At 42.2% G+C, this 27,660-nt stretch overlaps 2 protein-coding genes across 7 annotated transcripts in view; both read left to right on the top strand.

The window, feature by feature from the left end:
* Positions 1-17,376, top strand: part of LOC123481193 (cullin-5-like) — a 35,688-nt gene extending 18,312 nt beyond the window's left edge. For all 5 annotated transcript variants that reach the window (XM_045206972.1, XM_045206971.1, XM_045206970.1 and 2 more), the window contains exons 15-19: positions 6,430-6,605; positions 6,762-6,923; positions 13,820-13,938; positions 15,670-15,793; positions 16,036-17,376. In XM_045206972.1, coding sequence (XP_045062907.1) covers positions 6,430-6,605; positions 6,762-6,923; positions 13,820-13,938; positions 15,670-15,793; positions 16,036-16,230 — 776 coding nt within the window. In that variant the 3' untranslated portion in view covers positions 16,231-17,376. The remainder of the gene's footprint in view (positions 1-6,429; positions 6,606-6,761; positions 6,924-13,819; positions 13,939-15,669; positions 15,794-16,035) is intronic.
* Positions 17,377-18,929: 1,553 nt separating this feature from the next.
* LOC121537610 (calpain-5-like) overlaps positions 18,930-27,660 on the top strand; it is a 73,016-nt gene continuing 64,285 nt past the window's right edge. The window contains exons 1-2 of one of the 2 annotated variants that reach the window (XM_045206966.1): positions 18,931-19,172; positions 21,638-21,838. The gene's annotated coding sequence lies outside the window, so the exon portion shown is untranslated. Of the gene's footprint in view, positions 19,173-21,637; positions 21,839-27,660 lie in introns of both variants that reach the window. The other variant, XM_041845197.2, reaches the window with a different exon arrangement.

Raw genomic sequence — 27,660 nt, 5'->3', positions numbered from 1 at the left:
TCAATTTGTCTGTCATAGTTGACGTGTACCTATGATGAAAATTACAGGCCTCTCTCATATTTGTAAGTGGGAGAACTTGCACAATTGGGGGCTGACTAAATACTTTTTTTCCCCACTGTATGCTTGTAACATGTGGTGACTCAGGGGGTTGAATACTTATCTAATCAAGATACAGTATATTAGTGTTTTATTCGTTTATTTTTACAAATGTTAGAATATTTTTTCACTTCGACAGAGTATTTTGTGTAGATCGTTGACAAAAAATGAAAATGAAATCTATTTTAATCCCACTTTGTAACACAACAAAATGTGGAAAAATTCAAGGGTGTGAATACTTTCTGAAGGCACTGTATGTGTTACTCAAGCACAGAACTACTTTTATTTTGTAGTTGTTGCCTTAGCTAAGGCGTCATTACGACTAAGGTAGTTAGCTACAACATTTAGTCAACTAAGCGAGAACACATGCTTTGATCGCCGCAATGGTAGTAGGTGCAAGGGAACGTGTGGTGTTGCGGTAGTTCAGTTTGCGTCGCTGTGTGGATGGAAACAGACATGGCAGAGAGAGTTGTTCTGCTAATACCGTCCTACACAGAAAGTTATGTTAGACTGTTAAAGATTGGTAGGCCTATGTTAATTAATCACTTGTTGATCTGTCCTCTTGACATACAGTGCATTCGGAAGGTATTCAGACCCCTTGACTTTTTCCACATTTTGTTACGTTACAGCCTTAATCTAAAATGGAAGACCATTTAATTTTTTTCATCAATCTACACACACCCATAATGACAAAGCAAAAACAGGTTTCTTTTGTGCAAATGTATTAAAAATAAACTTGATCACAATTACGTAAGTATTCAGACCCTTTACTCAGTACTTTGTCGAAGCACCTTTGGCAGCAATTACAGCCTTGAGTCTTCTTGGGTATGACGCTACAAGCTTGGCACACCTGTATTTGGGGAGTTTCTCCCATTCTTCTCTGCAGATCCTCTCAAGCTCTATCAGGTTGGATGGGGAGCGTCGCGGCACAGCTATTTTCAGGTCTCTCCAGAGATGTTAAATTGGGTTCAAGTCTGGGCTCTGGCTGGGCCACTCAAGGACATTCAGAGACTTGTCCCGAAGCCACTCCTGCATTGTCTTGGCTGTGTGCTTAGGGTCGTTGTCCTGTTGGAAGGTGAACCTTCGCCCCAGTCTGAGGTCCTGAGCGCTCTGGAGCAGGTTTTCATCAAGTATCTCTCTGTTCTTTGCTCCGTTCATCTTTCCCTCGGTCCTGACTAGTCTCCCAGTTCCTGCCGCTGAAAAACATAACCACAGCATGATGCTGCCACAACCATGCTTCACCGTAGGGATGGTGCCAGGTTTCCTCGATGTGATGCTTGGCATTCAGACCGAAGAGTTCAATCTTGGTTTCAGAGGATCTTGTTTCTCATGGTCTGAGACTCTATAGGTGCCTTTTGGCAAACTCCAAGCGGGCTGTCCATGTGGCTTTTACTGAGGAGTAGCTTCCGTCTGATTGGTACAGTGCTGCAGAGATGGTTGTCCTTCTGGAAGGGTCTACCATATCCACAGAGGAACTCTGGAGCTCTGTCAGAGGGACCATCAGGTTCTTGTTCACCTCCCTGACCAAGGCCCTTCTCCCCCGATTGCTCAGTCTTGGTGGTTCCAAACTTCTTCCATTTAAGAATGATGGAGGCCACTGTGTTCTTGGGGACCTTCAATGCCGCACACATTCTTTGGTACCCTTTCCCAGATCTGTGCCTCGACACAATCCTCAATCGTAGCTCTATGGACAATTCCTTCGACCTCATGGCTTGGTTTTTGCTCCTACATGCACTGTCAACTGTGGGACCTTTATATAGATATATGCCTTTCCAAATCATGTCCAATCAATTGAATTTACCACAGGTGGACTCCAATCAAGTTTTAGAAACATCTCAATAATGATAAATGGAAACAGGATGCACCTGAGCTCAAATTCGAGTCTCATAGCAAAGGGTCTGAATACTTATGTAAAGGTGTTTCAGATTTATTTTATTTTATACATTTTGCAAAACATTCTATAAACCTGTTTTTGCTTTGTCATAATGGGGTATTTTGTGTAGATTTTTGAGGAAAACATTTATTTAATTCATTTTAGAATAATGGCTGTAACATAACAAAATGTGAAAAAAGTAAAGGGGTCTGAATACTTTACGAATGCACTGTAGCTGTATGTCAACAGTAGTCTGCTAATGATGTGATAGTCAGTTCACCAATGACAACAAGGCATATTGAATGAATGGCAGCCTAGTAGTCAGACCTAACTTGATGGATTAGGTCAGGCATGGAGATCTGAAACAAGCTCATATAGGCCTAGTTCAGTTGTTTCATATTCCAAATAGCCTAAAGTAAGCTAGACTGCTACATTGCATCCAGTTATTAAATTATTCAAAATTGTCTCCCCAAACAAAATTAAGAAGCCAGTTTACATGTTCACTAAACTATCCACATAAAGACACCTATTAATTGGGTTATCATTACCCCTAAATTTAACCTAGAAAAATGTTACTGTCATTGAGACCACCTCAATTTCATTTAGAATCAAACACAAGACTTCTGTGTTTTCCACAATGTTTGATATAATTTAAGACTAGGTTACAGGAAATGGAAGTTAAATAAATACCCCAACCACCAAGACAAGACGCATGGTAAAATAATGAAAACATCAGTAGCCAAAATATCATAAGCGCCAAGTATGCTTGATAAATAGTTAAAATCAGCACAAAGCAATAATGGAAATATAATTTGTCACTATGACAATAGACCATTATTTATACGTCGTATACCATGGCGAATTTGTCTCCAGGCTTCGTGTTCTTGTTCGTCATCAAAAAGGAGGTAACTCATGATCTCTCTGAAGTGATTCCATGACATGGTTTCTCCAAAGAAAAGGCATCCCATACCAGGGTTTCCGTTAGCCAGTAATAGCTGGCTTTTGGCTGCAAAAAATGTATGAAAAGCTGATTGGCCAAAATTGCTGCTGGCCAAAATAAATCCCATTGCGAAGTAATGCATTTTAGCCTATTTAATGTATTTAAATACCAGTCGATGTAGCGCGAGAGCTGCTGATACAGCTCAAACAGCGGGTTTTTTTTCTGTTCGAGTGAAATGTGCGTTAATAAGCCCAATTATTGTGCAACAATTCTAAAGGCGTGTAAAAACAAAAACAATGGCCACAATTTAAAAATAAAAATAGATAATATTTTTTAAAATTCTCAGCAGGTAATTGAAGCATGCTGCCCATTAGCCATTTAAGTACATAGACAAATAGGCAGGCTTCAGTGCATCACACACCACTTTGCAATGAGCTGGAGGCAGTATGCATTTTGTAAACATATTTAATTGTTTGAAACCTGACCGTTTTACTACATATTATGAGGCTCCTCTTACATTGCTTCAAAGTAGACTAGCCAAAATCCAATCAAACGTGCAGGCAATTATTTTATAAAGACTTCCATATGCCATTGAAACCAGTAGTCTTTTTCTCTGTTCGATTGGTTTTCAAATCCTCTTTCTTTCATTGTCCAGTAGCCAAAGGCATAATCCTAGTCATATTTGCAACCCATGCTTGTTGTTGCATATTTAGATCTCCCCTCTTTCTAAATATCTAACAGATATTTTGATCTGTCACATGAAACCGCTCACAATGGTGTGTTCCCGCTAATAATGTGAAGACATAATGGTTAATTAACATTTTATGCTAAACGTTCTGATCTCTTGCATGAGCCTCATTTGCTTTTTAAAGTTTTTTGGATGTAGCCTATAGGCCTACTGGCTGGATGGATTTGGGATCTATCGTCCCACAACTGTCCCAGAGTCTGTTTGGAATAGACCAATAGAATAGGTCAACTTTTCTACTATGGGGTATAGTAGATTGACATAGGCTAGTGATTTTGCTGTTCGTTACTCGTCTTATTGGCTGAGGAAAAGTAAATGTGGACAGTTATTCTAACATAGGCGGCGTGTGGGTTTCAAGTTTGAGGAAGCTAATTTTCACCATAAAAATTCACCTTTTATAATAAAGCATTCCATGCATCATCACATTTGCAGACTGGTATAACACAGCCTACTATTCCTAATGTGATGATTAGATTGGATAGTCATAATTTAGGCTAATAATATAACTCAATCACCTTTTGTTCAATGCAAATTTTGGCCTTTGAGTGTTTTTTAAGAAGCTAATGATCCTCTGTGGCCAAATCATGCTTTCTGCTGTTGTAGCCAATTTTTTTAATTATTGTATTTATTTCTATGTAGACAGGAGTAAGCTAATTAGGCTATATCATTTTGCCAATTTCCTTTTAGGGAAAGCTTAGCTTCCCCTAGCGTTATGGAGGCGCCGCCTATGTATTCTATCTTCAAATTGCTCATCGGAATTCGGTAAGAATGACGCACGCTGTTGCATCCGAGTTGCATGTTCTGTTAAGATGAATTACCATAAACTAAATGTGATTTCTGTGAATCGTGGGTGGACGCCCTAATCGGGTTACACAACCAATGCATATGGGTCCAGTACATTTCTTAAATGTCTGGTAAATTTTTAAATGCTGCCGGTCAAATGTCCGGCGCCACATGTTCCTAACGGAAACCCTGTCGCATACGTCTGACCAGAAGCTCTCCATATACATGCTCTTTCCACCGAATGCTCCCCAGACATATAGGATTGAAATGAACGCGTCCAGCTCTTAAACAGACAGACCCCAGGCAGTGTTTCCATGTCACATAAACAATGAAAGCTGGTGAGTGCGTTGGTGTTATTTTTTGCTTGAGATGTAGGGCCTGCTCTCTCAGTGATTATAATCGGACGGTAGAATTGTCACTGGCTTGTTCTATCCAAACGGTGCTGTCCCTTCCTGTCTCACCGTTTCATTTGGTGGTGGTGTGAGCACCTGCTCAAGGTACACTATTCTGGCTTTTTTGAGTTTCGGCCTCAGAGGTGTAGGTTCAGGCTAAAGCTCAGAATCAGAAGAATAATCAGATGTCATGACTCATTTCTTCGCCACCATCGGAGTCGTTTTAATTCAGATCTTGTAGCAGCACAGCATCTTGGTCTTCTTGCCATTGGTAAGTTACACATGCTCTCACTCATATACACGTTTGACATTCAGGGTCATATAAAAAAGGTAGCAAATACTCTAGAAAGTATACAAAGGATAATTAAAACACTATGGAAACTATATTATGGACCATAATAAAAGTCAAATCAAATGCAAACATTTAAAACAAATAGCATCATAATATGTCCACGTTGTACACAAATACAAGTCTTTGAGAATGAGTGTGAATTTTGTTTGTGTGCAAGTGTTGTATAGGTGTGTTCGCATGTGAGTAAGGAAGTGTTTGCTGTGTATATTAATGTATTAGTTTGAAGCTCTGAAGGCACATTCCAGTGAAATTGGTTATCTGCAGGCAGGGAAGGCCAGAGAAGACTGATAAGACTGCTTGGGTTTGGTGGACTGATATAGGGTACATACCATTTTGAGATTATAATTAGAATATACCAACACAATAGAATGGCCCGCCCTGTTCTTCATTAACAATTGCTGATTACATAATTATGCATCGTTCATTCCTTTTATATATTGGCCATATTTGTTTTTAAAATTATGTTTGAAATTAGTTTCTGTATAGTTTGGGTTCAGTTTCGAGGCAATTATCGGGGTGAATATCAACTGGGCATGGCACCTTCCACTGTTGGGAGAAGGAGTGGAGCAGGCTCTACCGTCAGGTGGAGGAGAGGCAATGGGGGAAAACATTCATAAAATGACATGCCCCCCTAAAACTGGATATAACTCCAGTTCTGTTTATGTTATTTAGATTCTAACAACGGCAGTGTGTTATTTAGGTAAAGTCAAGGACGGAGGGGGCCATGACTTAAAAAATGGCAGAGTAATAAAAAATAATGAGCAGCCAAAATGACTCCTTTAGCCATCTGGTGAGGTTGGCAGGTCTGGTATTTCTGGCTCAAGCAGGAATCGCAACTGTCTACCTGTACGTTTGGGGGATAATGTTTGTTGTACGTGGCTGGATGAGACCTAGTGAAAAGTAATACAACTTCTATTGATACAGTCCTTTAATGTTTGGGTTCGGAATTTCACTTGGAGTTTGTACTATTCAACTGGCTCCACTACCAGTACCCCCAAAAAAGCACAGCTCAAGTACTTGAAAGTGTATATTATATAATTAAATAGAACACTAGAATGAACATGGGCTTTTCATCAATGTGACGAAAAATGATGTCCATCTTGGTCAGGGAATCTTTCATTCTAGAAACTGATCAAATGTGGCAAATATATTGTGTAAAACAATGAATTAGTAGTTATACTGGTATATTATGTTTCTCCGTTGTGTGTATATTAGACATAATGTAATAATCCCCCTCCTCTTGTGCAGCGGACTCTGTCAACATCAAGATCCTGAATGCGGGGGCGTGGTCGCGGAGCTCAGAGAAGGTGTTTGTGTCACTGCCCACCGAGCTGGAGGACCTGATCCCAGAGGTGGAGGACTTCTACAAAAAGAACCACAGTGGCAGAAAACTGCACTGGCACCACCTCATGTCCAATGGCATTGTGAGTGTAAAGCGCCACACACACAAACACAGGAGTGCCTAGGGGGTGGGTCAGCCCAGGAGTCTATTTTATCGCCTCTTGCGCCTTCACCCCTCCAGCCTCCTCTCTGTCCAGACCATACAGATCCTGTCATTCATTCTATGTAATTCTATCCAGATCACCTTTAAGAATGAGGTGGGCCAGTATGACCTGGAGGTGACCACCTTCCAACTGGCTGTGCTGTTTGCCTGGAACCAGAGGCCTCGGGAGAGGATCAGCTTTGAGAACCTTAAGCTGGCCACGGAGCTGCCTGACGCCGAGCTCCGACGCACCCTCTGGGTAATGCACAGTGTCAAAGGGTAGAGGTCGGGGGTCAAAGGGTTACCTATCGTAAGGACTAGGGTTGCAAGATTCCTGTAACATTTTCAAAATGACCATGTTCTCCCAAAATCCTAGTAGGAGGATTTCTGGATTTGATGCATATTCTCGCTTGATTCGGGAATCTTCCAACCAGGATTTCTGGATAACCTGGGAATAACCAGTGTTTTATTAATTTGATACGCAACAAACACCCTGAAACCGCCCTGCAGTTTCCATGCAACCATAACCATTAGTACTTTCTAAAACTGTTTTTGATTGATGTCTATCAGTGATGGATTTACCTTATCGGTTCCGCTTTAAATGACGTTCAGCTTATAGTCTTCATAAAGCCTTCATAATACCTTCATAAGCACTACATAAATGTGTTACAGTGCTATAACCATTTGTCATGCATTATAAAGGGTTCATAAATGTGGCATAACTAACAAAATGACCAACGTCAAATGTGACATAACCCAATATGTCAAGTATGACATAAACGTGCTTTATAAAGGGGGACCTGATGAATGGCATACTCTCTAAAGTGAGGTCATGTTAGTCACATTACACCTAATCTCAAATGTGCAGAAGGTCTAGTAGACCAACATTTTACATTTTAGTCATTTAGCAGACGCTCTCATCCAGAGCGACTTACAGTTAGTGAGTGCATACATTATTTTATTTTTCATACTGGCCCCCCATGGGAATCGAACCCACAACCCTGGCGTTGCAAACGCCATGCTCTACCAACTGAGCTACATCCCTGCCGGCCATTCCCTCCCCTACCCTGGACGACGCTGGGCCAATTGTGCGCCGCCCCATTGGTCTCCCGGTCGCGGCCGGCTACGACAGAGCCTGGTTAGGGTTATGTTTAAAATACAATTTGAAGAAGATAAATTATGGAAATGGTGAGGGTTTAGCCATAATTATGACTTTTTGACAGTGTTAACTAGTGACAATGACAAATACTTTACTCAGTAAGGTCACTCCTATAGAATTATATGGTCACTCCCACTAAGGCCAACTTTGAATGGTTGATATCCCAGGCTTATATGTGCTGTGTGTGCAATAGCCTGGGGACGACGTTACACCAAGAAACACTTACCTTGATGAAAGCCCCCAACCTAAAGAAATTGAAAGTGTCTTTCTTCTTTAACCAAGTTGCATGTTCCTCAGTACACAAACACGCACACAATAAAAACTAGCCATACTGTGCAGTACTGGGCCACTCCCCCGCTGAAAGATCAGCCGCAAAATGTTTCCATTATTGTAACAGGTTGTAATCAAGCCCTGGTCTCCAGCATGGGAACATAAAAGGAAGACCTGGTGCATTAGTCTCAGGTTGGACTACTCCAAATCATCTTGGTTCTGACACACAAACGCAAGCCATTTAAATACCTCTCACAACCTACAGTAACCTGTGGATCATGAGAGCCTTCATAAATCAGCAGAATGTTAATAACCTATTTATTGACACTTTATGTAGTATCCTGTAATACTTAGTGAGACACCTTCGGTAATTCATAACACATCCAAAAAGACTATCACATGACGCTGTACTTAATTTAAAGTCAGACCCCTTTGGGCATTTATAATACATACAGTACCAGTCAAAGGTTTTGACACCTACTCATTCAAGGGTTTCTATTTTATTTTTAGTAATAGTGAAGACATCGACACTATGAAATAACACATATGGAATCATGTAGTAACCAAAAAAGTGTTAAACAAATCAACATATATTTGAGATTCTTCAAATAGCCACCCTTTGCCTTGACAGCTTTGCACGTTCTCTGTATTCTCTGGAATGCATTTCAATGAACAGGTGTGCCTTTTTAAAAGTTAATTTGTGGAATTTATTTCCTCCTTAATGTGTTTGAGCCAATCAGTTGTGTTGTGACAAGGTAGGGGTGGTATACAGAAGATAGCCCTATTTGGTAAAAGACCAAGTCCATATTATGGCAAGAACAGCTCAAATAAGCAAAGAGAAACGACAGTCAATCATTACTTTAAGACATGAAGGTCAGTCAATACGGAAAATTAAGAACTTTGAACGTTTCTTCAAGTACAGTTGCAAAAACCATCAAACGCTATGTTGAAAATGGCTCTCATGAGGACTGCCACAGGAAAGGTAGACCCAGAAGATAAGTTAATTAGCGTTAACTGCACCTCAGATTGCAGCCCAAATAAATGCTTCACAGAGTTCAAGTAACATACACATCTCAACATCAACTGTTCAGTGGAGACTGTGTGAATCAGGACTTCATGGTTGAATTGCTGCAAAGAAACCACTACTAAAGGACACCAATAATAAGAAGAGACTTGCTTGGGGCAAGAAACACCTGTGGACATTAGACTGGTGGAAATTTGTCCTTTGGTCTGGAGTCCAAATTGGAGATGTTTTGGTTCCAACCGCCGTGTCTTTGTGAGACGTGGTGTGGGTGAACGGATGATCTCTGCATGTGTATTTCCCACCATGACGCATGGAGGAGGAGGTGTTATGGTGTCGGGGTGCTTTGCTGGTGACACTGTCTGTGATTTATTTAGAATTCAAGGCACACTTAACCAGCATGGCTACCACAGCAATCTGCAGCTATATGCCATCCCATCTGGTTTGGGCTTAGTGGGACTATCATTTGTTTTTCAACAGGACAATGACCCAACACACCTCCAGGCTGTGTAAGGGCTATTTTACCAAGGAGAGGGATGGAGTGCTGCATCAGATGACCTGGCCTCCACAATCCCCGACCTCAACCCAATTGAGATGGTTTGGGATGAGTTGGACCGCAAAGTGAAGGATAAGCGGAAAACAAGTGCTCAGCATATGTGGGAACTCCTTCAAGACTGTTGGAAAAGCATTCAATGGGGAGATGGGAAACTTCATTCGATTCGTATTTTTATATTCCTCTTTAATTTACAAATCTCAAGACGTGACTATGAGACGTGGCTGTATCTAGGATGATTTTTATTTAGCTGAGCTTGCTAATTATTTGAAATATCGACTGAGGTAGCTACAGTATGTAATCTAACTCAACTACTACAAACATTTTAAATTACAATAAATAAAGGTTAAGTTGGTTTTCGCTGTCCAGTGGCACCACAAGTGGGCATTTAATTTGCCAACTCGTCACATGATCAGCATCTCGTCAGCAACACAAAAACATTTAGTCTGGGTCACGGAATTTCAAAAGATGTAAAAAATAAAACACCCCCACTTAATAGTAGAAAGGTGTCTAACCTGTATTGAAAACATGTTCCAAGGTCACATAAATGCCCCCAATGCGAATCACTGTATATGGAGTACATATTGGCTTAAATCACTGGGCAAGCCAACCAGTAAAAAAGCTATTTTACTACCCATTTTGTGATATTTGTGTTGTTTGCTCTATAACCCATTCATTCATAGGCCACCATGATATACAATAAGTCTGCGACAACAAAAAGACAAGTCACAAAGTGGCAGAATAAATTCAACTACACATACGTTTGTTTCATCACAAAACCGGAGAGCAACATCTGTCCGGTGAAGAGCAAGAACTATTCTGTGCCCCGCTGTAAAAGTATTGTAGGGAATACTCAGTAGGGTCTGTAGAATGTGTATACTGTGTAATTTCATGGGGCTCTGAATAATATGGCGCGTTGCAGGCCTTTAACTCCACCCATTTCATTGGCGGCCACAATGCGAATCACTGTATATGGAATACATAATCATCACGTGGCTTACTGCGCTACAGAAAACCCGCTAACCAAACAGTGCAGGTCATGCTCACTGAATTACAGTTCTTAGATTTTTCCCAGACCTCAAAAGTCATCCCCTGATGTGGTTAAAGCATTCTTGTGAACATAGAAAATCTTATTTTGTTGTTTTTATTTAAAGTGTGATACAAATATGGGAAAACCAGAAAAAATGGGAGAAATGCAAAATCTGAAAAAACTCAACAGAGAGAACGGAATTTTGGGGGTAAAAATAGATGTAGGCAAAAAATACCTACCAAATATTTTTGCTGTGCATGACTGCACTTCATATTGACTATGCACCCAAGAGGGAAAGAAGTTGGGCCATCCTATACTGAACAAAAATATAAACGCAACATGTAACGAGTTGGTCCCATGTTTCATGAGCTGAAATAAAAGATCCCAGAAATGTTCCATACGCACAAAAAGCTTATTTCTCTAAAATGTTGTGTGCAAATTTGTTTACATCCCTCTTAGTGAGCGTTAGTCCTTTACCAAGATAATCCATCCACCTGACAGGTGTGGCATATCAAGAAGCTGATTAAACAGCATTACCATTATACAGGTGCACCTTGTGCTGGGGACAATAAAAGGTCACTGTGCAGTTTTGTCACACAACACAATGCCACAGATGTGTCCACCAGAGCTGTTGCCAGAGAATTTAATGTTCATTTCTCTACCATGAGAAATTGGCAGTATGTCCATCTGGCCTCACAACCACAGACCACGTGTAACCACGCCAGCCCAGGACCTCCACATCCGGTTTCAACTGCGGGATGGTCTGAGACCAGCCACCCGGACAGCTGATGAAATTGTGGGTTCGCACAACTGAAGAATTTCTGCACAAACTGTAAGAAACCGTCTCAGGGAGGCTCGTCTGCGTGCTCGTCGTCCTCACCGGGGTCTTGACATGACTGCAGTTCGGCGTTGTAACTGACTTCAGTGGGCAAATTATCACCTTCAATGGCCACTGGTACGCTGGAGAAATGTGCTCTTCACGGATGAATCCCGGTTTCAACTGTACCGGGCAGACGGCCTGTATGGCGTCATGTGGGCGAGCAGTTTCTGATGTTAAGAGTGCCCCATGGTGGGGTTATGGTATGGGCATGCAGAAGCTACGGACAACGAACAGAATTTGCATTTTATCGATGGCAATTTGAATGCACAGAGATAGTGACGAGATCTTGAGGCCTATTGTCGTGCCATTCATCCGCCGCCATCACCTCATGTTTCAGCATGATTATGCAAGGCCCCATGTCGGAAGGATCTGTACACAATTCCTGGAAGCTGAAAATGTCCCAGTTCTTCAATGGCCTGCATACTCACCAGCAATGTTCCCTCTAATTATTTTGGGCACTGAGCAAATTTCAGGTCTGCTGAGCGCAAACTTGAACGTTGTGAAAATTCTGTGCAACTTCCAGCGCACGTTTACTGTGAACACTGAGGCTGTACTTGCTTTAAATTAGTTTTTAAAAAGTGGCCATGTAGGCTACTGTGGCTATTTGATCATGTTATAGGCCTACCAGAGTGGCCTACCATCAAAAACAAGGGATAAAATGCATCCCATAACATTTTAACATGGAAATAGCTGTGTAGTGTTTAATGTAGGCCTACATTCTGTGAGACCGCTCATGCTGTAAACACAGTCCAGTTAAAAGTAAATAGCACAGATCCATATATTGCAATGGTCTATTTGCATATAGGCCTACTGCAGCTCTGATTTGTTTATGCCGCACTGGTCTCTGTAGAGTACGGGCTGAGTAGTGTGTGTCAATGCAGTAGAATCCTACTCTGATGCGTTCTGCCTACAACAAAGTCTCTTGCATAGTTCATTTTGTTTGTTTCAATGTTGCATTGAAAGTGGCTAATATTGCGTTGATTCGATCACAATTGCTACAGTAAAGGGAAATGTTGATAGTGTTAACGGGAAAACTCTAGAACAGTGGTCACTAACCTTTTCTGAGTCAAGATCACTTTCTGAGTCAAAATGCAAGCCGAGATCTACCGCTCAGATGTTTTTTTAACAACGTAAGCCTATGCAACATTAACCAATTAAAAACAGTACTGTAGCAATGAGGTTTGTGGAGTAAACTATAGGCCCAATACATTATCACTGCATATTGGCTTTGCTACCAATGCGTTGTTGTTCGAGCCATTTTTGAAAATTATATTTCTAAATTTGATGTAGGCTATATGATCACACTGGTAATCGATCCGTTGTTATATTACTTGTGAAGCACAGTTGAGTGAGCATATATTTAAATAGTTTGCTTTTTATTTTACTGGGCTGATGGTGTCTGCTTCTGATGGTCAGTCTCAGCGGAGGGAGAGAGCAGCAGACTGAGGGTCCGCCTCTCAACATCCCTCCGCTCTCCCTTTCCTCCACTGACACTGACCAAAAAGGGACAGTCTTCCAGCTGATGGGGCAACTCGAGTCGGACCGCATTATTTCTGCCTCATGCACAAATTCATGTTATTCCTATGAACAGAGAGAATGAATTATTCCTTGATATTAAAAAAGACCCAAGCCACTAATAATAACAACGCAAGCCTATAGATACACTTTCCTACTCATTCATTACTGCTGCAGTGCATGTTGTAGCTCTGAGTGGAAATAGGAAGAACGCTCATTTAATGGCTTATAAAAGTGTTGAATACAAAGTGACACTGCTGAACTTCAACATGAACTCACTCATAAAAACAGCATTACTTTGCTGTGTTCATTGACAGTCTCTCTCTAATCATGGTATTAAACGTTTTGAAATCTCAGTATCATCTTTGTTGTAGCTTTCTTTTATGAATGCTACGTTACTGCAGACACGATCATCTGAGCCATCCGATTGGCCAGCGGTAGGCCTATAGTGCACTTGATTTACTCTGGGCCTGCCGGGAAGGCAGAGTTTGTACCTTCAGACACATTAAATTGTTCAAAATGGCAACAGTTTGCCTACCCTGCGCGCAGGGCAGCTGAATCGGGTGTAAAATAAATATAGGAACATAAAGCTTTATCTTTTTTACCGAAATGTTTGGCGATCGACTAGGAATGATCGCGATCGACCGGTTGGTGACCGCTGCTCTATAAAGTTGAGTGAAGTTCAATCTCCCTTTTTCTTCTTCCTCTCTCTCTCCTTTTCCTCCAGTCCCTGGTAGCGTTCCCCAAGCTAAAGCGGCAGGTGTTGTCCTACGACCCGGTGGTGGGCTCGCCCAAAGACTTTGCAGAGGGCACCCTCTTCTATGTCAATCAGGAGTTCTCACTAATGTAAGTGTTCCCTAATGTAAGTGTGACCGGCTGGGGTTTGCAACCCGGCTCTCCACCGCAACGCCACAGAGTTGGCTCTCTGGGCTGGCTTTACTTACATTGCCTTCAGAAAGTATTCATACCCTTTGACTTATTCTACATTTTGTTGTTACAGCCTGAATTCAAAATGGATTAAGTCTAAGGGCTTTGCACATCTTTATTGTACAATAATGCTTGCACATTATTATTTTTAAAGTTCTTCAAGCGCTGTCAATTTGGTTGTTGATCATTGCTAGACAGCCATTTTCAATTCTTGCCATAGACTTTCAAGCTGATTTTTAAGTCAAAACTGTAACTAGGCCACACAGGAACATTCAATGTCATCTTGGTAAGCAACTCCAGTGTATATTTGGCCTTGTGATTTGAGTTATTGTCCTGCTGAATGGTGAATTTGTCTCCCAGTGTCTTTTGGAAAGCAGACTGAACCAGGTTTTCCTCTAGGATTTTGCCTGTGCTTAGCTCTATTCTGTTGTTTTTTTATCAACAAAAAAAAACTTCTTAGGCCTTGCTGATGACAAGCCTACCCATAACATGATGCAGCCACCACCATGCTTGAAAATATTACAGAGACCTTCTCTTCATGTGTTGGATTTGCCCCATACATAACACTTGGTATTCAGGACAAAAAGTGAATTGCTTTGCCACATTTTTTGCAGTTTTACTTTAGTGCCTTATTGGAAACAGGATGCATGTTTTGGAATATTTGTATTCTATAGGCTTCCTTCTTTTCACTCTTCATTTAGGTTAGTATTGTGGAGTAACTACAATGTTTTTTTTATCCATCCTCTGTTTTCTATCACAGCCATTAAAGTCACCATTGGCCTCATCAAATTGTATTGGTCACATACACATATTTAGCAGATGTTATTGCGGGTGTAGCGAAATGCTTGTGTTCCTAGCTCCAACAGTCCTGTAGTATCTAACAAATGATTTATAAGGCCATTTATTAAGCAGTTCTTATGCCACCCTTTATAAAGCACAGGTTTATGTTTGTGTGTCATGGTGAAATCACTGAGCGGTTTCCTTCCTCTCTAGCAACTGAGTTAGGAAGGACGCCTGTATCTTTCTAGTGACTGGGTGTATTGATACACCATCCAAAGTGTAATTAATAACTTCACCATGCTCAAAGGGATATTCAATGTCTGCTTTTTTATTTTTACCTATCTACCAATAGGTGCCCTTTGCGAGGCATTGGAAAACGTCCCTGGTCTTTGTGGTTGAATCTGTGTTTAAAATTCACTGCTCGACTGAGGGACCTTACAGATAATTGTATGTGTGGGGTACAGAGATGAGGTAGTCATTGAAAAATCATGATAAACACTATTATTCCACACAGTGAGTCCATGCAAGTTATTATGTGACTTGTTGAGCACAATTTTACTCCTGAACTTATTTAGGTTTGCCATAACAAAGGGGTTGAATACTTATTGACTCAATACATATTTCTAAAAACATAATTCCACTTTGACATTATTGGGTATTATGTGTAGGCCAGTGACACACAATCTAAATGTTATCATTTTTAAATTCTGTCTGTAACACAACAAAATGTGGAAAAAGTCAAGGGGTGTGAATACTTTCTGAAGGCGCTGTATCTTACAGGTTGAATTTCTAAAGGTTGTCCTGTATCTTGTAAGTGGCACAAAAAAGACCCACTAGTACCACCTCTAAATAGTGTGTGTGTGTGTCCAGAAAAAACTCCAAGGTCCAAAAAAGGGGGAAGATCAACCTAATTGGCCGGCTTCAGCTCACCACAGAGCGAATGAGGGAGGAGGAGAACGAGGGAATCGTCCAGCTCAGGATATTGAGAACACAGGTACTGTATAAGGGCTTCGCATTGAAAGGTCATTATTGCAAATAAGATCTTTTTGATTTCTCACATCCTCCCTCCCTCCTCTCTTTTTTCAAAGCACAATGAGGCAGAAGATCTGCGGTTTCTCCCCTTGGCTCTTCTCCTCCAATGCATTTTGAGAAGGAGGCGAGGATGCAAGGAATCAAGGAAATACAGCACAATTGAGATTCACCCTCTCTCTCTTCTCCTGGTCTCTCCCTTTCCAGGAGGCCATCATCCAGATCATGAAGATGCGCAAGCGGATCACCAACGCCCAGCTGCAGACAGAGCTGGTAGAGATCCTCAAAAACATGTTCCTGCCCCAGAAGAAGATGATCAAGGAGCAGATGGAGTGGCTCATCGAGCACAAGTACATCAAGCGCGACGAGACTGATCTCAACACCTTCATCTACATGGCGTAACGGCGGTGATGACGTGTAACTGCGGTGATGACGTGTAACGGTGATGACTTCGGAGGTTCTTCAGGCCTGATGGACAATAGGATATTTCCAGGCCTGACCCTCGTAGAAAAAAAACACATATTTGGATCGTGGGGGTTCAAGCCTGATGGACAATAAGAATATTTCCAAGCTGACCTTTCCTTTGATAAATGATCTGTCACGTGGGGAAATAAAGACTTAATTTATGACAGAGTTACAGAAATGTATAAAAGGAGGAGTTTGTGTGGGGGAAATGAAAGGGCAAGAAAGAAATGAGTTTGAGTCCACACCCACCGAGTTTTCAGTCATCGTTTTTGTCTAGGAGGCATTTCCTTGTCTGTAGACGGGACGTGGATGGTGAAGGTCTGTTAATATGGCGTCCGCCTTCCTGTCGACCAACCACCATGCAGACCACACACCCTCCCCGGCCCCATCCATGGACACCCCATCACCATTGGAGTGACGATGGTTGTTGTTAGGTCTCTAACGACATGGAAGGAAGAACTGTAGGAGGTCCATTTTCCTCCATATCTACAGTCCAAGTTTTGTGCCTGGCCAACACTAGTCGCCGGACCTCTTCAACAGAACGAGCTGTCCTCTGGCAACTGTCGGAGCCAAGCTGTCGGCCATGTTCTTTTGTGACCACTGGTGGTGACGAACGAAGCATTAATGCTGCATTCACGTGCTAGTCGGAACTAGGAAACTCTGAACTTTCCGACTTGCTAACTGGTTGTAGTTATACATGTGCCGCGACTAGCATTTGAACATGGCATTAAGACAACAGATGTGACGCTGTTCCTGGACATTCTGGGCTGGTTTCCCAGACCCAGACTAACACTAGTCCTAGATTTTTTTAAACAAATATTCTCAATGGAGAATCTTCATTGAAAGTGCACTTTAGTCCAGAACTAGGCTTAATCTGAGTCAGGGAAACTGGCTCCACAGTATATATTATATTTCAGAAATGTTCACACACATTGTTCACTGTTTTCACAAGAGACACTGACACACTTTTTCTGTTTTGACTGATTTTAAAATGCAGACTGTCCGTGTTAATTTGAGGGTATTTTCATCCATATCGGGTGAACCATTTAGAAATTACATGAAAGTATAGTATTTGGTCCCATATTTGGCACGCAATGACTACATCAAGCTTGTGACTACAAACTTGTTGGATGCATTTGCAGTTTGTTTTGGTTGTGTTTCAGATTATATTGTACCCAATAGAAATGAATGGTAAATAATGTATTGTGTCATTTGAGTCACTTTTTTTGTGAATAGAATGTTTCTAAACACTTCTACATTCATGTGGATGCAGATAATCATGAATGAATCGTGAATGAGTGAGAAAGTGGCAAATGTATTTGTCCAAATACTTTTGGTTCCCTTAAATGGGGTGACTATGTACAAAAAGTGCTGTAATTTCGAAACGGTTCACCCGATATGGATGAAAATACCCTCAAATTAAAGCTGACAGTCTGCACTTTAACCTCATAGTCATCGTTTCATTTCACGTGCTGGAGTACAGAGCTAAAACAGTGTCAATGTCCAAATACTGTATAACCTTATCTCTCTACATGGCTCTGATGGTAACTACTACAGTACAGAGCTAAAGGAGTCTACATAAATATGTTAATGAGATGATGAAATAAACAGCACCTTATTAAAAAAAACATGAACGTCAAATCAAGTTGTCTTCGACCCTGGGCTACTTCCCAGAGCAGAAAAAACGTGGTGATAACTTAATTTTCTAGCATATGGGTCGCTGTCCATTGCTGTGTGGCACTAAACTTCTGAATTCCTATTCTGTTGCTGTCCTCTTGAGTGGTGCTGAATCTCTGCCGCGGTCACAGCTAGTTTGTAAAGAATGCTGATGTTGAGTATGGCCTGGTGGGTGAGCGAATTAAGTAAATTGTGCCATGCTCATTTCAAGTTTCTTTATTTAGGCATTTGGCAAATGGAGTCCTTTGAAAAGATTGAGGAAAGTTATTGGTAACTCATTAACCATGCTTTGTGAACTGAAATACCCCCTGCTGCAATACCCCCTTCGAATCCCCTGTGTGTGCAATATGGTGTATAGCCTAACTCTGGACAAGAAGCCTATGGTCGGGATGCGTCCTTTTATAGTCTCTTTCCTCCTGAAGTGTGCTCTCATTCACTACTCCCCACAAATGTATAAGCATTTAATTGGTGTTGGCATGGGCTAGAGGTAGTTTCCATATACCAGTAATTTCCTTCCAAGTCGATGAAGGAAAGTGAACAAGTATACTCTTCGGGAGAAAGGAGTGCTATTTGGGACGCACCCCTGGTCCATTGCTCTATGGGTTTATTCCGGTCCATTGCTCTATGGGTTTATTCCAGTCCATGGGTTATTCTTCTTACACAGTATACTTATCTGTTGCACATCTTGGCCACGCGAGTGGGGCAGAGTGCAGGCAACAATTTTTCAATTCAGCGATTTGATTTCTTATCAATACTCATCCATTGCATATATCAGATAACATTAATAGCCTATTGAAGACATTTTGCGCATAATGTTTTTAAAGTCTGAGCAGACCATGACGTAATTAGCCCGCGTAATAAGATTTGCATTTGGAGCACCCGAGACAATATGATGGAGGGTTCAAAGGATCCCTCAGCCACCGGAATAATTGCATCTTAATGGCACGGATGAAATCAGTAGGGTTTTTAAGTGTGCGTTTGGAGTCAACACCGACACCGCACATGCTCAGTCCGCAGCTCCTCGTAAGCTCCTCCCTGGCGTGAGAGGGGAGAGCGAGATTCCAAGCGGATCAGAGGGGGTGCGTCGCTCAGGCAGGACCGAGGAGGAATCACAGCAGCCCCGGCCGGGACTGCGAGACCCGACCCGCTGGATCCCCGGAGGAACAGAGAGAACACGTCGCCCAAGGGAGAGCTCTGTTCAGGTAACAGGAAAACAACACCGCCTCAATCGCATTAGGGACCTCGCTGCAGATGCCACTGTTGTAATCCGTGCAATACGAGTGACTGTGGTTGAAGGGATGGGAGGCTGGAACGGTAGTTGAAGGAAAATACAGTAGGCTAGTCATGCGAGCTGCTGCCGCGGCTTGTGTTGTGCTCAAAGCAGGGGGCATATACGAGACATGATCCATCCCCATTACCAACTGAGTTAGCCTATGGCTCGCCGTCCGTTGGGGGCATTGTTTGACCGGTCGCGTGCACTGCTGTGGGATACCACGTTCGAAGGAAGCCTTTCAAGCTGTGGTTATCAGCTAGGATCTGCTCTTTCCACAATTGGCGACAGAATAACAACATATTATCCCACCAAACAATAGCCTACCACCGTAGGCTAGTTGAAGTAGCCTGCTGCAACCTTGATTTCTAGCTACAATTTGCCACTACTGCTATTACCCTATTTTCTTATTTATGCCAGCCAGAAGGGCTTGCAGTAGAGTGGTGCTTATTTGATAATTGAGATATTTCAGGAGAACGCATTGCTAGCTTGCTCCTTCTGATATGTGAGGATCAAATTGAGAATTGTCGGGTCTTGCGACCAACACCCTCACGCATCTCGTCCTCGCCTTGCCTGACGACCCTGCATTTAATTGCGCTGCTCTATCGATTGCTAGTTGGCGGGAGCGATGTGGATGGATAGGTAGCCAGGCAAGTTGTCTCCAATAGCTACCAGGCGCAGCTGTGCCCAAATTATAGGCTCTTATTATCTTTACGACGGTCTAAACCTTCAATCTTTCACCTAAACAGTTAAACAGACTTGAGTAAATGGTCAGATAAATCTATGGCAGAACACTAACAGTCCATTGCGAAATAAGAAATATCTACTATAGTCCTGACTGCCTTAAATTATGTCATATGCAAGCCATTTGTAAAACCATATGTAATCTGACCAATGTTGAATAACAACAAACTCCCATGCTGATTCTTAAATGTAGGTCCATGTGACACAACTAATATAGCCTACTGGATGCTAACGCTCGCTCTCTCGCTCCTGTAAGTAGCCTTGCCTATCTGTCCCCCAATGCAGTTTCCCAACTCCGCTCATCGAGTACGCCCAAAAGTAGGCTACATATTTTTGTTGTGGCCCCGGACAAGCATACCTTGACAAGTTGAATTAGGTGTTTTTGTCTGGTGCTACAAAATAAATGTGTGCTCTTGGGGGTACTCGAGGACCGAGGTTGGGAAACTGCCCTAATGCACTCTTTTATTATGACTAATGCTAGGAGAGTAACTAAGGATGATGAAACGGAACGTTCAGGTGGAAATGAATTGTGTAGAGCGCAAATGATTCTGGCAGATAGAAATAGGGAATCGTGTTGGCTCTATTCATTCTATTTCTATATGGAACATTCAGGGCCCGGTTTCCCAAAAGACCTTAAGGTCATGGCTAGATGGATCCAGCTTTTTCCAATTGTACGTCCTAAGTTTTTTGATGTATTTTTTTTTATCTAAGCCTAACCCTTTCCTAACCTTAACTAGCAGGTTAGGACAATTACGTTATTAACCTGCTGCGTAAGTTATCCTACCTGACGTTAATTTGACAAACGCTGGATCCCTTCTAGCCTTAAAGCTAAGTTAATCGTTAGAACCTTCGGAGGAGCATCGTTAAATCTCCGAGCTGTTTCCCAAAACCATCCTTACTAAAGTTGCACTTGAAAACACTCGTTATTTACCGACTGCCTCAGACCACTCGTAGAACAGCTAAGTGCGTCGTTAGATGAGTTTTTTCCCTACTGCTTCACGTTATACACATCTCCACTAAACATAGAATGAATATGTTTATATGCCTCTCTGTGAGCCCCGATAACTTCACAACGAAGTTTACTATAAGTACAAAGTTGCCAATGTCTTTGCAATTGTTACAAACAAGCGAAGGATAAAAATACGCTTCAAATAAAAACCGAGATGACTGCATTAAAAGATAAATAGCCTACCTACAGTATAGGCTTAATTTATATTAAAATCTATTTCATGTTTATACATTTTTTAAATAGTTGGCTACTGTCTGTTATTTTTGTGTAGCCTAACAGGTGCGCAATGATGTGCCAAATCTTAATTTTGTACATTATTATTATAGGGTATCAATATTTGCAGCCATAGGTGATTATCTCTCAAGGAGCTGATCCGTCGTCATTATTGTGGAATAATTCTAATGTTAAGGTAAGATTTGAATGGAGAAAGGCAGCGCTGCAATCAGCTTTCTTTTGATCCTATCAGTATCGATCTTATCAGTATCGATACATTCCTCGACACACACACTTAGTGAATGTTCTCTCTGCGTGGTGTTTTGGGAAACGCATTTTAAATCTTCTGCGTTGCAGGAAAGATGCATTGTTAAAACACTTGTAAGCCTAAATTCCTTCCCTATCGGGAAACCGGGGGCTGAACGTTTCAGGTCCCTGAATACACCCCTGATGTCAGATGCATGGATCGGCCAGCTTGTGGCTTGCTAGAGGAGACTGCAGAGAGGAAGAAATGATGGCATGATGCTGCTGGCTGGGATAGCCCTCCTCATAACACATTCAGGCGGGGGTGAGGGAGAGGGGGAAGGCCCTGCCTGCCTGTGGTGCACCCCTCCACCAGCCAACCAGTGCAGGTATCCCTTCTTTCAGTTTTTTTATTTTTCTCTCTCCTACCACACAATCAGAGAGATGGAGAGAGGCATATCTCTCTATTTTTTGCACTCTCTCTCTCTCTGCTCTACCACACAATCAGAGAGATGGAGAGAGGCGTATCTCTCTCTTTTGCACTTTCTTTCTCTGCACTACCACACCAACAAAGAAAAAGAGAATCTCTCTCTCTCTCGCTCTTCTTTTTCTCTTTCTCTGCACTACCACACCACCAGACAGATGGAGAGAGAGATATTCCCCTTTTTCTATCTCTCTGTACACTACCACACCACCAAAGAGAAAGAGGGAAATCCCTCTCTCTCTCTCTCTCTCTTTCTCGCAGTACAGTACTGTTCCTCCAGATCCATGGGTGTAATCAGACTGTCAGCAGACTTAATCAGTCCTCATCCCCCAGACAATCATTTTGTCTGTGTCCTACCAGAAGACCAGATATGTGTCCCAAATGGCACCCTATTCTCTATATACTGCACTACTTTTGACCAGGGCCCATAGGGGACCCAGATCAGATGTGCTGGAAGCTGCAGCTAGATGTCTGAATTGCATTATTATATTATTTGATGCTCTAGTAGTCTCATTAAATTAACCCTTGCAATGACGAACCATATACTTACTCTATGTACGTTTTTTTATTTTCAGATTACTGATTTCCAAACTGACATGGAAATGTATTGTACATGTTGTCAGTTTATAGTCTGTAATGTAATATCACAATTCTGGATGATTCATATTGACTATACAACTAGAAATGTCATACACTACATGACCAAAAGTATGTGGACAACTGCTCGTCAAACATTTCATTCCAAAATCATGGGCATTAATATGAAGCTGGTCCCCCCTTTGCTGCTATAACAGCCTCCACTCTTCTGGGAAGGCTTTCCACTAGATGTTGGAACATTGCTGCGTGAACTTGCTTCCAGTCAGCCACAAGCATTAGTGAGGTCGGGCACTGATGTTGGGCGACTAGGCACGGCTCGCAGTCGGCATTCCAATTCATCCCAAAGGTGTTCGATGGGGTTGAGGTCAGGGCTCTGTGCAGGCCAGCCAAGTTCTTTCACACCGATCTCGACAAACCATTTCCCGTGTAGCTCAGTTGGTAGAGCATGGCGCTTGCAACGCCAGGGTTGTGGGTTCGATTCCCACGGGGGACCAGTTTGAAAAATTTATGCACTCACTAAACTGTAAGTCGCTCTGGATAAGAGCGTCTGCTAAATGACTAAAATGTAAATGTAGGACCTCGCTTTGTGCACAGAGGTATTGTCATGCTGAAACAGGAAAGGGCCTTACCCAAACTGTTGCCACAAAGTTGGATGCACAGAATCGTCTAGTATGTATGTATGTATGTATGTATGTATGTATGTATGTATGCTGTAGCGTTAAGATTTCCCTTCACTGGAACTAAGGGGCCTAGCCCGAACCATGAAAAACAGACCCAGACCATTATTCCTCCTCCACCAAACTACTTTACAGTTGGTACTATGCATTGGGGCAGGTAGTGTTCTCCTGGCATCCGCCAAATCCAGATTAGTTCGTTGGACTGCCAGATGGAGAAGCGTGATTCCAATGGCGGTGAGCTTTACACCACTCCAGTTGACGCTTGGCATTGCACGTGGTGATCTTAGGCTTGCTTGTGTGCGGCTGCTTGGCCATGGAATCCCATTTCATGACGCTCCCGACGAACAGTTCTTGTGCTGATGTTGCTTCCAGAGGCAGTTTGGATCTCGGTGGTGAGTGTTGCAACCGAGGACAGACAATTTTTACGCGCTACTCGCTTCAGCACTTGGCTCTCCCGTTCTGTGAGCTTGTGTGGCCTACCACTTTGCGGCTGAGCCGTTGTTGCTCCTAGACGTTTCCACTTCACAATAACAGCACTTACAGTTGACCGCGGCAGCTCTAGCAGGGCAGAATTTTGACGAACTGACTTGTTGGAAAGGTGGTATCCTATGACGGTGCCACATTGAAAGTCACTGAGCTCTTCAGTAAGGCCAGTCTACTGCCAAAGTTTGTCTATGGCGATTGCATGGCTGTGTGCTCGATTTTATACACCTGTCAGCAACGGGTGTGGCTGAAATGGCCGAATCCACTAATTTGAAGGGGTGTCCACATACTTTTGTATATACAGTATATAGCCCTCCTGTAGCTCAGTTGGTAGAGCATGGCGCTTGCAACGCCAGGGTTGTGGGTTAGATTCCCACGGGGGGCCAGTATGAAAAATGTATGCACTCACTAACTGTAAGTCGCTTTGGATAAGAGCGTCTGCTAAATTACTAAAATGTAAAAATTGTATCAACAACATTTCCAAAACTGAGAAAGGCCTATATGGTTCTCCGTTGCAAGGCTTAAATGTTACTTTGAAAAACAATGTTTTTCTGTATGAAGAATATTAGTATTAGCAGTGTCGCCTCTAGCCTTTTGGGGGCCCTAAGTGAGATTTGGTCGCTTAGGGCAAAACGTTTTAGTGCCCCCTCTTGGCAGTGAATACTTTTTAAAAGTAGATTTCATGCAATTTTCCACATTTTGCCATTGGCTGTAGTGAAAGTGTTGCAATTTTGAAGCATTTTATTATTATTATAATTGTTTGCCCCTTTTTCTCCCCAATTTCCTGATATCCAATTGGTAGTTACGATGTCTCATCGCTGCAACTCCCCAACGGGCTCGGGAGAGGCGAAGGTCGAGTCATGCGTCCTCCGAAACATGACCCGCCAAGCTGCGCTGCTTCTTAACACACTGCTCACTAAACCTGGAAGCCAGCCGCACCAATATGTCGGAGGAAACACCATTCAACTCACGACCGAAGTCAGCTTGCAGGCACCCAGCCCACCACAAGGAGTCGCTAGAGCACGATGAGCCTAGGAAATCCCCCAAATAAAAATATTTGTTGGTCTGATGTGATAAATAAGGAGCATCCAGACGCTGCACTTGATACATTTATTGAAATAGCTTCTTCCAGTTATTGATAAACATGCACATGTTAAGAAACTGACTTTTAGAACTTTTAAGGCTCCATGGATCGATGAGGAATTGAAAAACTGTATGGTTGAAAGAGATGGGGTGAAAGGAGTGGCTAAGTCTGGCTGCACATCTAACTGGCTGACTTACTGCAAATTGAAAAATGATGTGACTAAACTCAACAAAAAGAAGAAACTGTATTATGAAGCCAAGATTAATGATATAAAGAATGATGGAAAAAAACTCTTTGGAGTACTTTAAATGAAATGATGGGTAGAAAGACAAATTCAACTCCATCTTTCATCAAATCAGATGGCTTATTCATCACAAAACCATTTGATGTTGCCATTTATTTGAATGATTACTTAATTGGCAAAGTGGGCAAACTTAGGGTTTTCTTTAATGGAAGCTTCTCTAATGTCAAACATGTAAAGTGTGGTGTACTGCAGGGCAGCTCTCTAGGCCCTCTACGCTTTTCTATTTTTACCAATGGCCTGCCGCTGGCATTAAACAAAGCATGAGTGTTCATGAATGCTGATGATTCAACCATATATGCATCAGCAACCACAGCTAATGAAGTCACTGAAACCCTTAACAAAGAGTTGCAGTCTGTTTTGGAATGGGTGGCCAGTAATAAACTGGTCCTGAACATCTCTAAAACTAAGAGCATTGTATTTGGTACAAATCATTCCCTAAGTTCTAGACCTCAGCTGAATCTGGTAATGAATGGTGTGGCTGTTGAACAAGTTGAGGAGACTGAATTACTTGGCAGTACCTTAGATTGTAAACTGTCATGGTCAAAACATATAGATTCAATGGTTGTAAAGATGGGGAGAAGTCTGTCCGTAATAAAGAAATGCTCTGCTTTTTTGACACCACACTCCAAAAAGCAAGGCTCTAGTTTTGTCTTATCTTGATTATTGTCCAGTCGTCTGGTCAAGTGTTGCAAGGAAAGACCTAGTTAAGCTGCAGCTGGCCCAGAACAGAGCGCCATGTCTCGCTCTTCATTGTAATCAGAGGGCTAATATAAATACTATGTCTACCAGTCTCTCTTGACTAAGAGTTGAGGAGAGAATGACTGCGTCGCTTCTTTTTATAAGAAACAATGTGTTGAAAATAGTTTGCATAGTCAACTTACACACAGCTCTGACACACACACTTACCCCACCAGACATGCCACCAGGGGTCTTTTCACAGTCCCCAAATCCAGAACAAATTCAAGAAAGCGTACAGTCGTGGTCAAAAGTTTTGAGAATGACACAAATATTAATTTTCACAAAGTCTGCTGCCTCAGTTTTTACGATGTCAATTTGCATATACTCCAGAATGTTATGAAGAAATGAATTGCAAAGTCCCTCTTTGCCATGAAAATGAACTTAATCCCCAAAAAACATTTCCACTGCATTTCAGCCCTGCCACAAAAGGACCAGCTGACATCATGTCAGTGATTCTCTCGTTAACACAGGTGAGAGTGTTGACGAGAACAAGGCTGGAGATCACTCTGTCATGCTGATTGAGTTAGAATAACAGACTGGAAGCTTTAAAAGGAGGGTGGTGCTTGAAATCATTGTTCTTCCTCTGTTAACCATGGTTACCTGCAAGGAAACACGTGCCGTCATCATTGCTTTGCACAAAAACGGCTTCACAGGCAAGGGTATTGCTACTAGTAAGATTGCACCTAAATCAACCATTTATCGGATCATCAAGAACTTCAAGGAGAGAAGTTCAATTGTTGTGAAGAAGGCTTCAGGGCTCCCAAGAAAGACCAGAAAGCGCCAGGAACGTCTCTTAAAGTTGATTCAGCTGCGGGATCGGGGCACCACCAGTGCAGAGCTTGCTCAGGAATGGCAGCAGGCAGGTGTGAGTGCATCTGCACGCATAGTGAGGCGAAGACTTTTGGAGGATGGCCTGGTGTCAAGAAGGGCAGCGAGGAAGCCACTTCTCTCCAGGAAAAACATCAGGGACAGACTGATATTCTGCAAAAGGTACAGGGATTGGACTGCTAAGGACTGGGGTAAAGTCATTTTCTCTGATGAATCCCCTTTCCGATTGTTTGGGGCATCTGGAAAAAAGCTTGTCTGGAGAAGACCAGGTGAGCGCTACCATCAGTCCTGTGTCATGCCAACAGTAAAGCATCCTGAGACCATTCATGTGTGGGGTTGCTTCTCAGCCAAGGGAGTGAGCTCACTCACAATTTTGCCTAAGAACACAGCCATGAATAAAGAATGGTACCAACACATCCTCCGAGAGCAACTTCTCCCAACCATCCAAGAACAGTTTGGTGACAAGCAATGCCTTTTCCAGCATGATGGAGCACCTTGCCATAAGGCAAAAGTGATAACTAAGTGGCTCGGTGAACAAAACATTGACATTTTGGGTCCATGGCCAGGAAACTCCCCAGACCTTAATCCCATTGAGAACTTGTGGTCAATCCTCAAGAGGCGGGCGGACAAACAAAAACCCACAAATTCTGACAAACTCCAAGCATTGATTATGCAAGAATGGGCTGCCATCAGTCAGGATGTGGCCCAGAAGTTAATTGATAGCATACCAGGGCGGATTGCAGAGGTCTTGAAAAAGAAGTGTCAACACTGCAAATATTGACTCTTTGCATAAACTTAATGTAATTGTCAATAAAAGCCTTTGACACTTATGGAATGCTTGTAATTATACTTCAGTATACCATAGGAACATCTGACAAAAATATCTAAAAACATTGAAGCAGCAAACTTTGTGAAGACCAATACTTGTGTCATTCTCAAAACTTTTGACCACGACTGTACAGTATTATATAGCGCCATTATTGCATGGAACTCCGTTCCATCTCATATTGCTCAAA

The sequence above is a fragment of the Coregonus clupeaformis genome, chromosome 24 (assembly GCF_020615455.1).
Source record: "Coregonus clupeaformis isolate EN_2021a chromosome 24, ASM2061545v1, whole genome shotgun sequence".
NCBI classification, from domain to species: Eukaryota; Metazoa; Chordata; class Actinopteri; order Salmoniformes; family Salmonidae; genus Coregonus; species Coregonus clupeaformis.
This window is presented reverse-complemented; position numbering and strand designations above follow the sequence as displayed.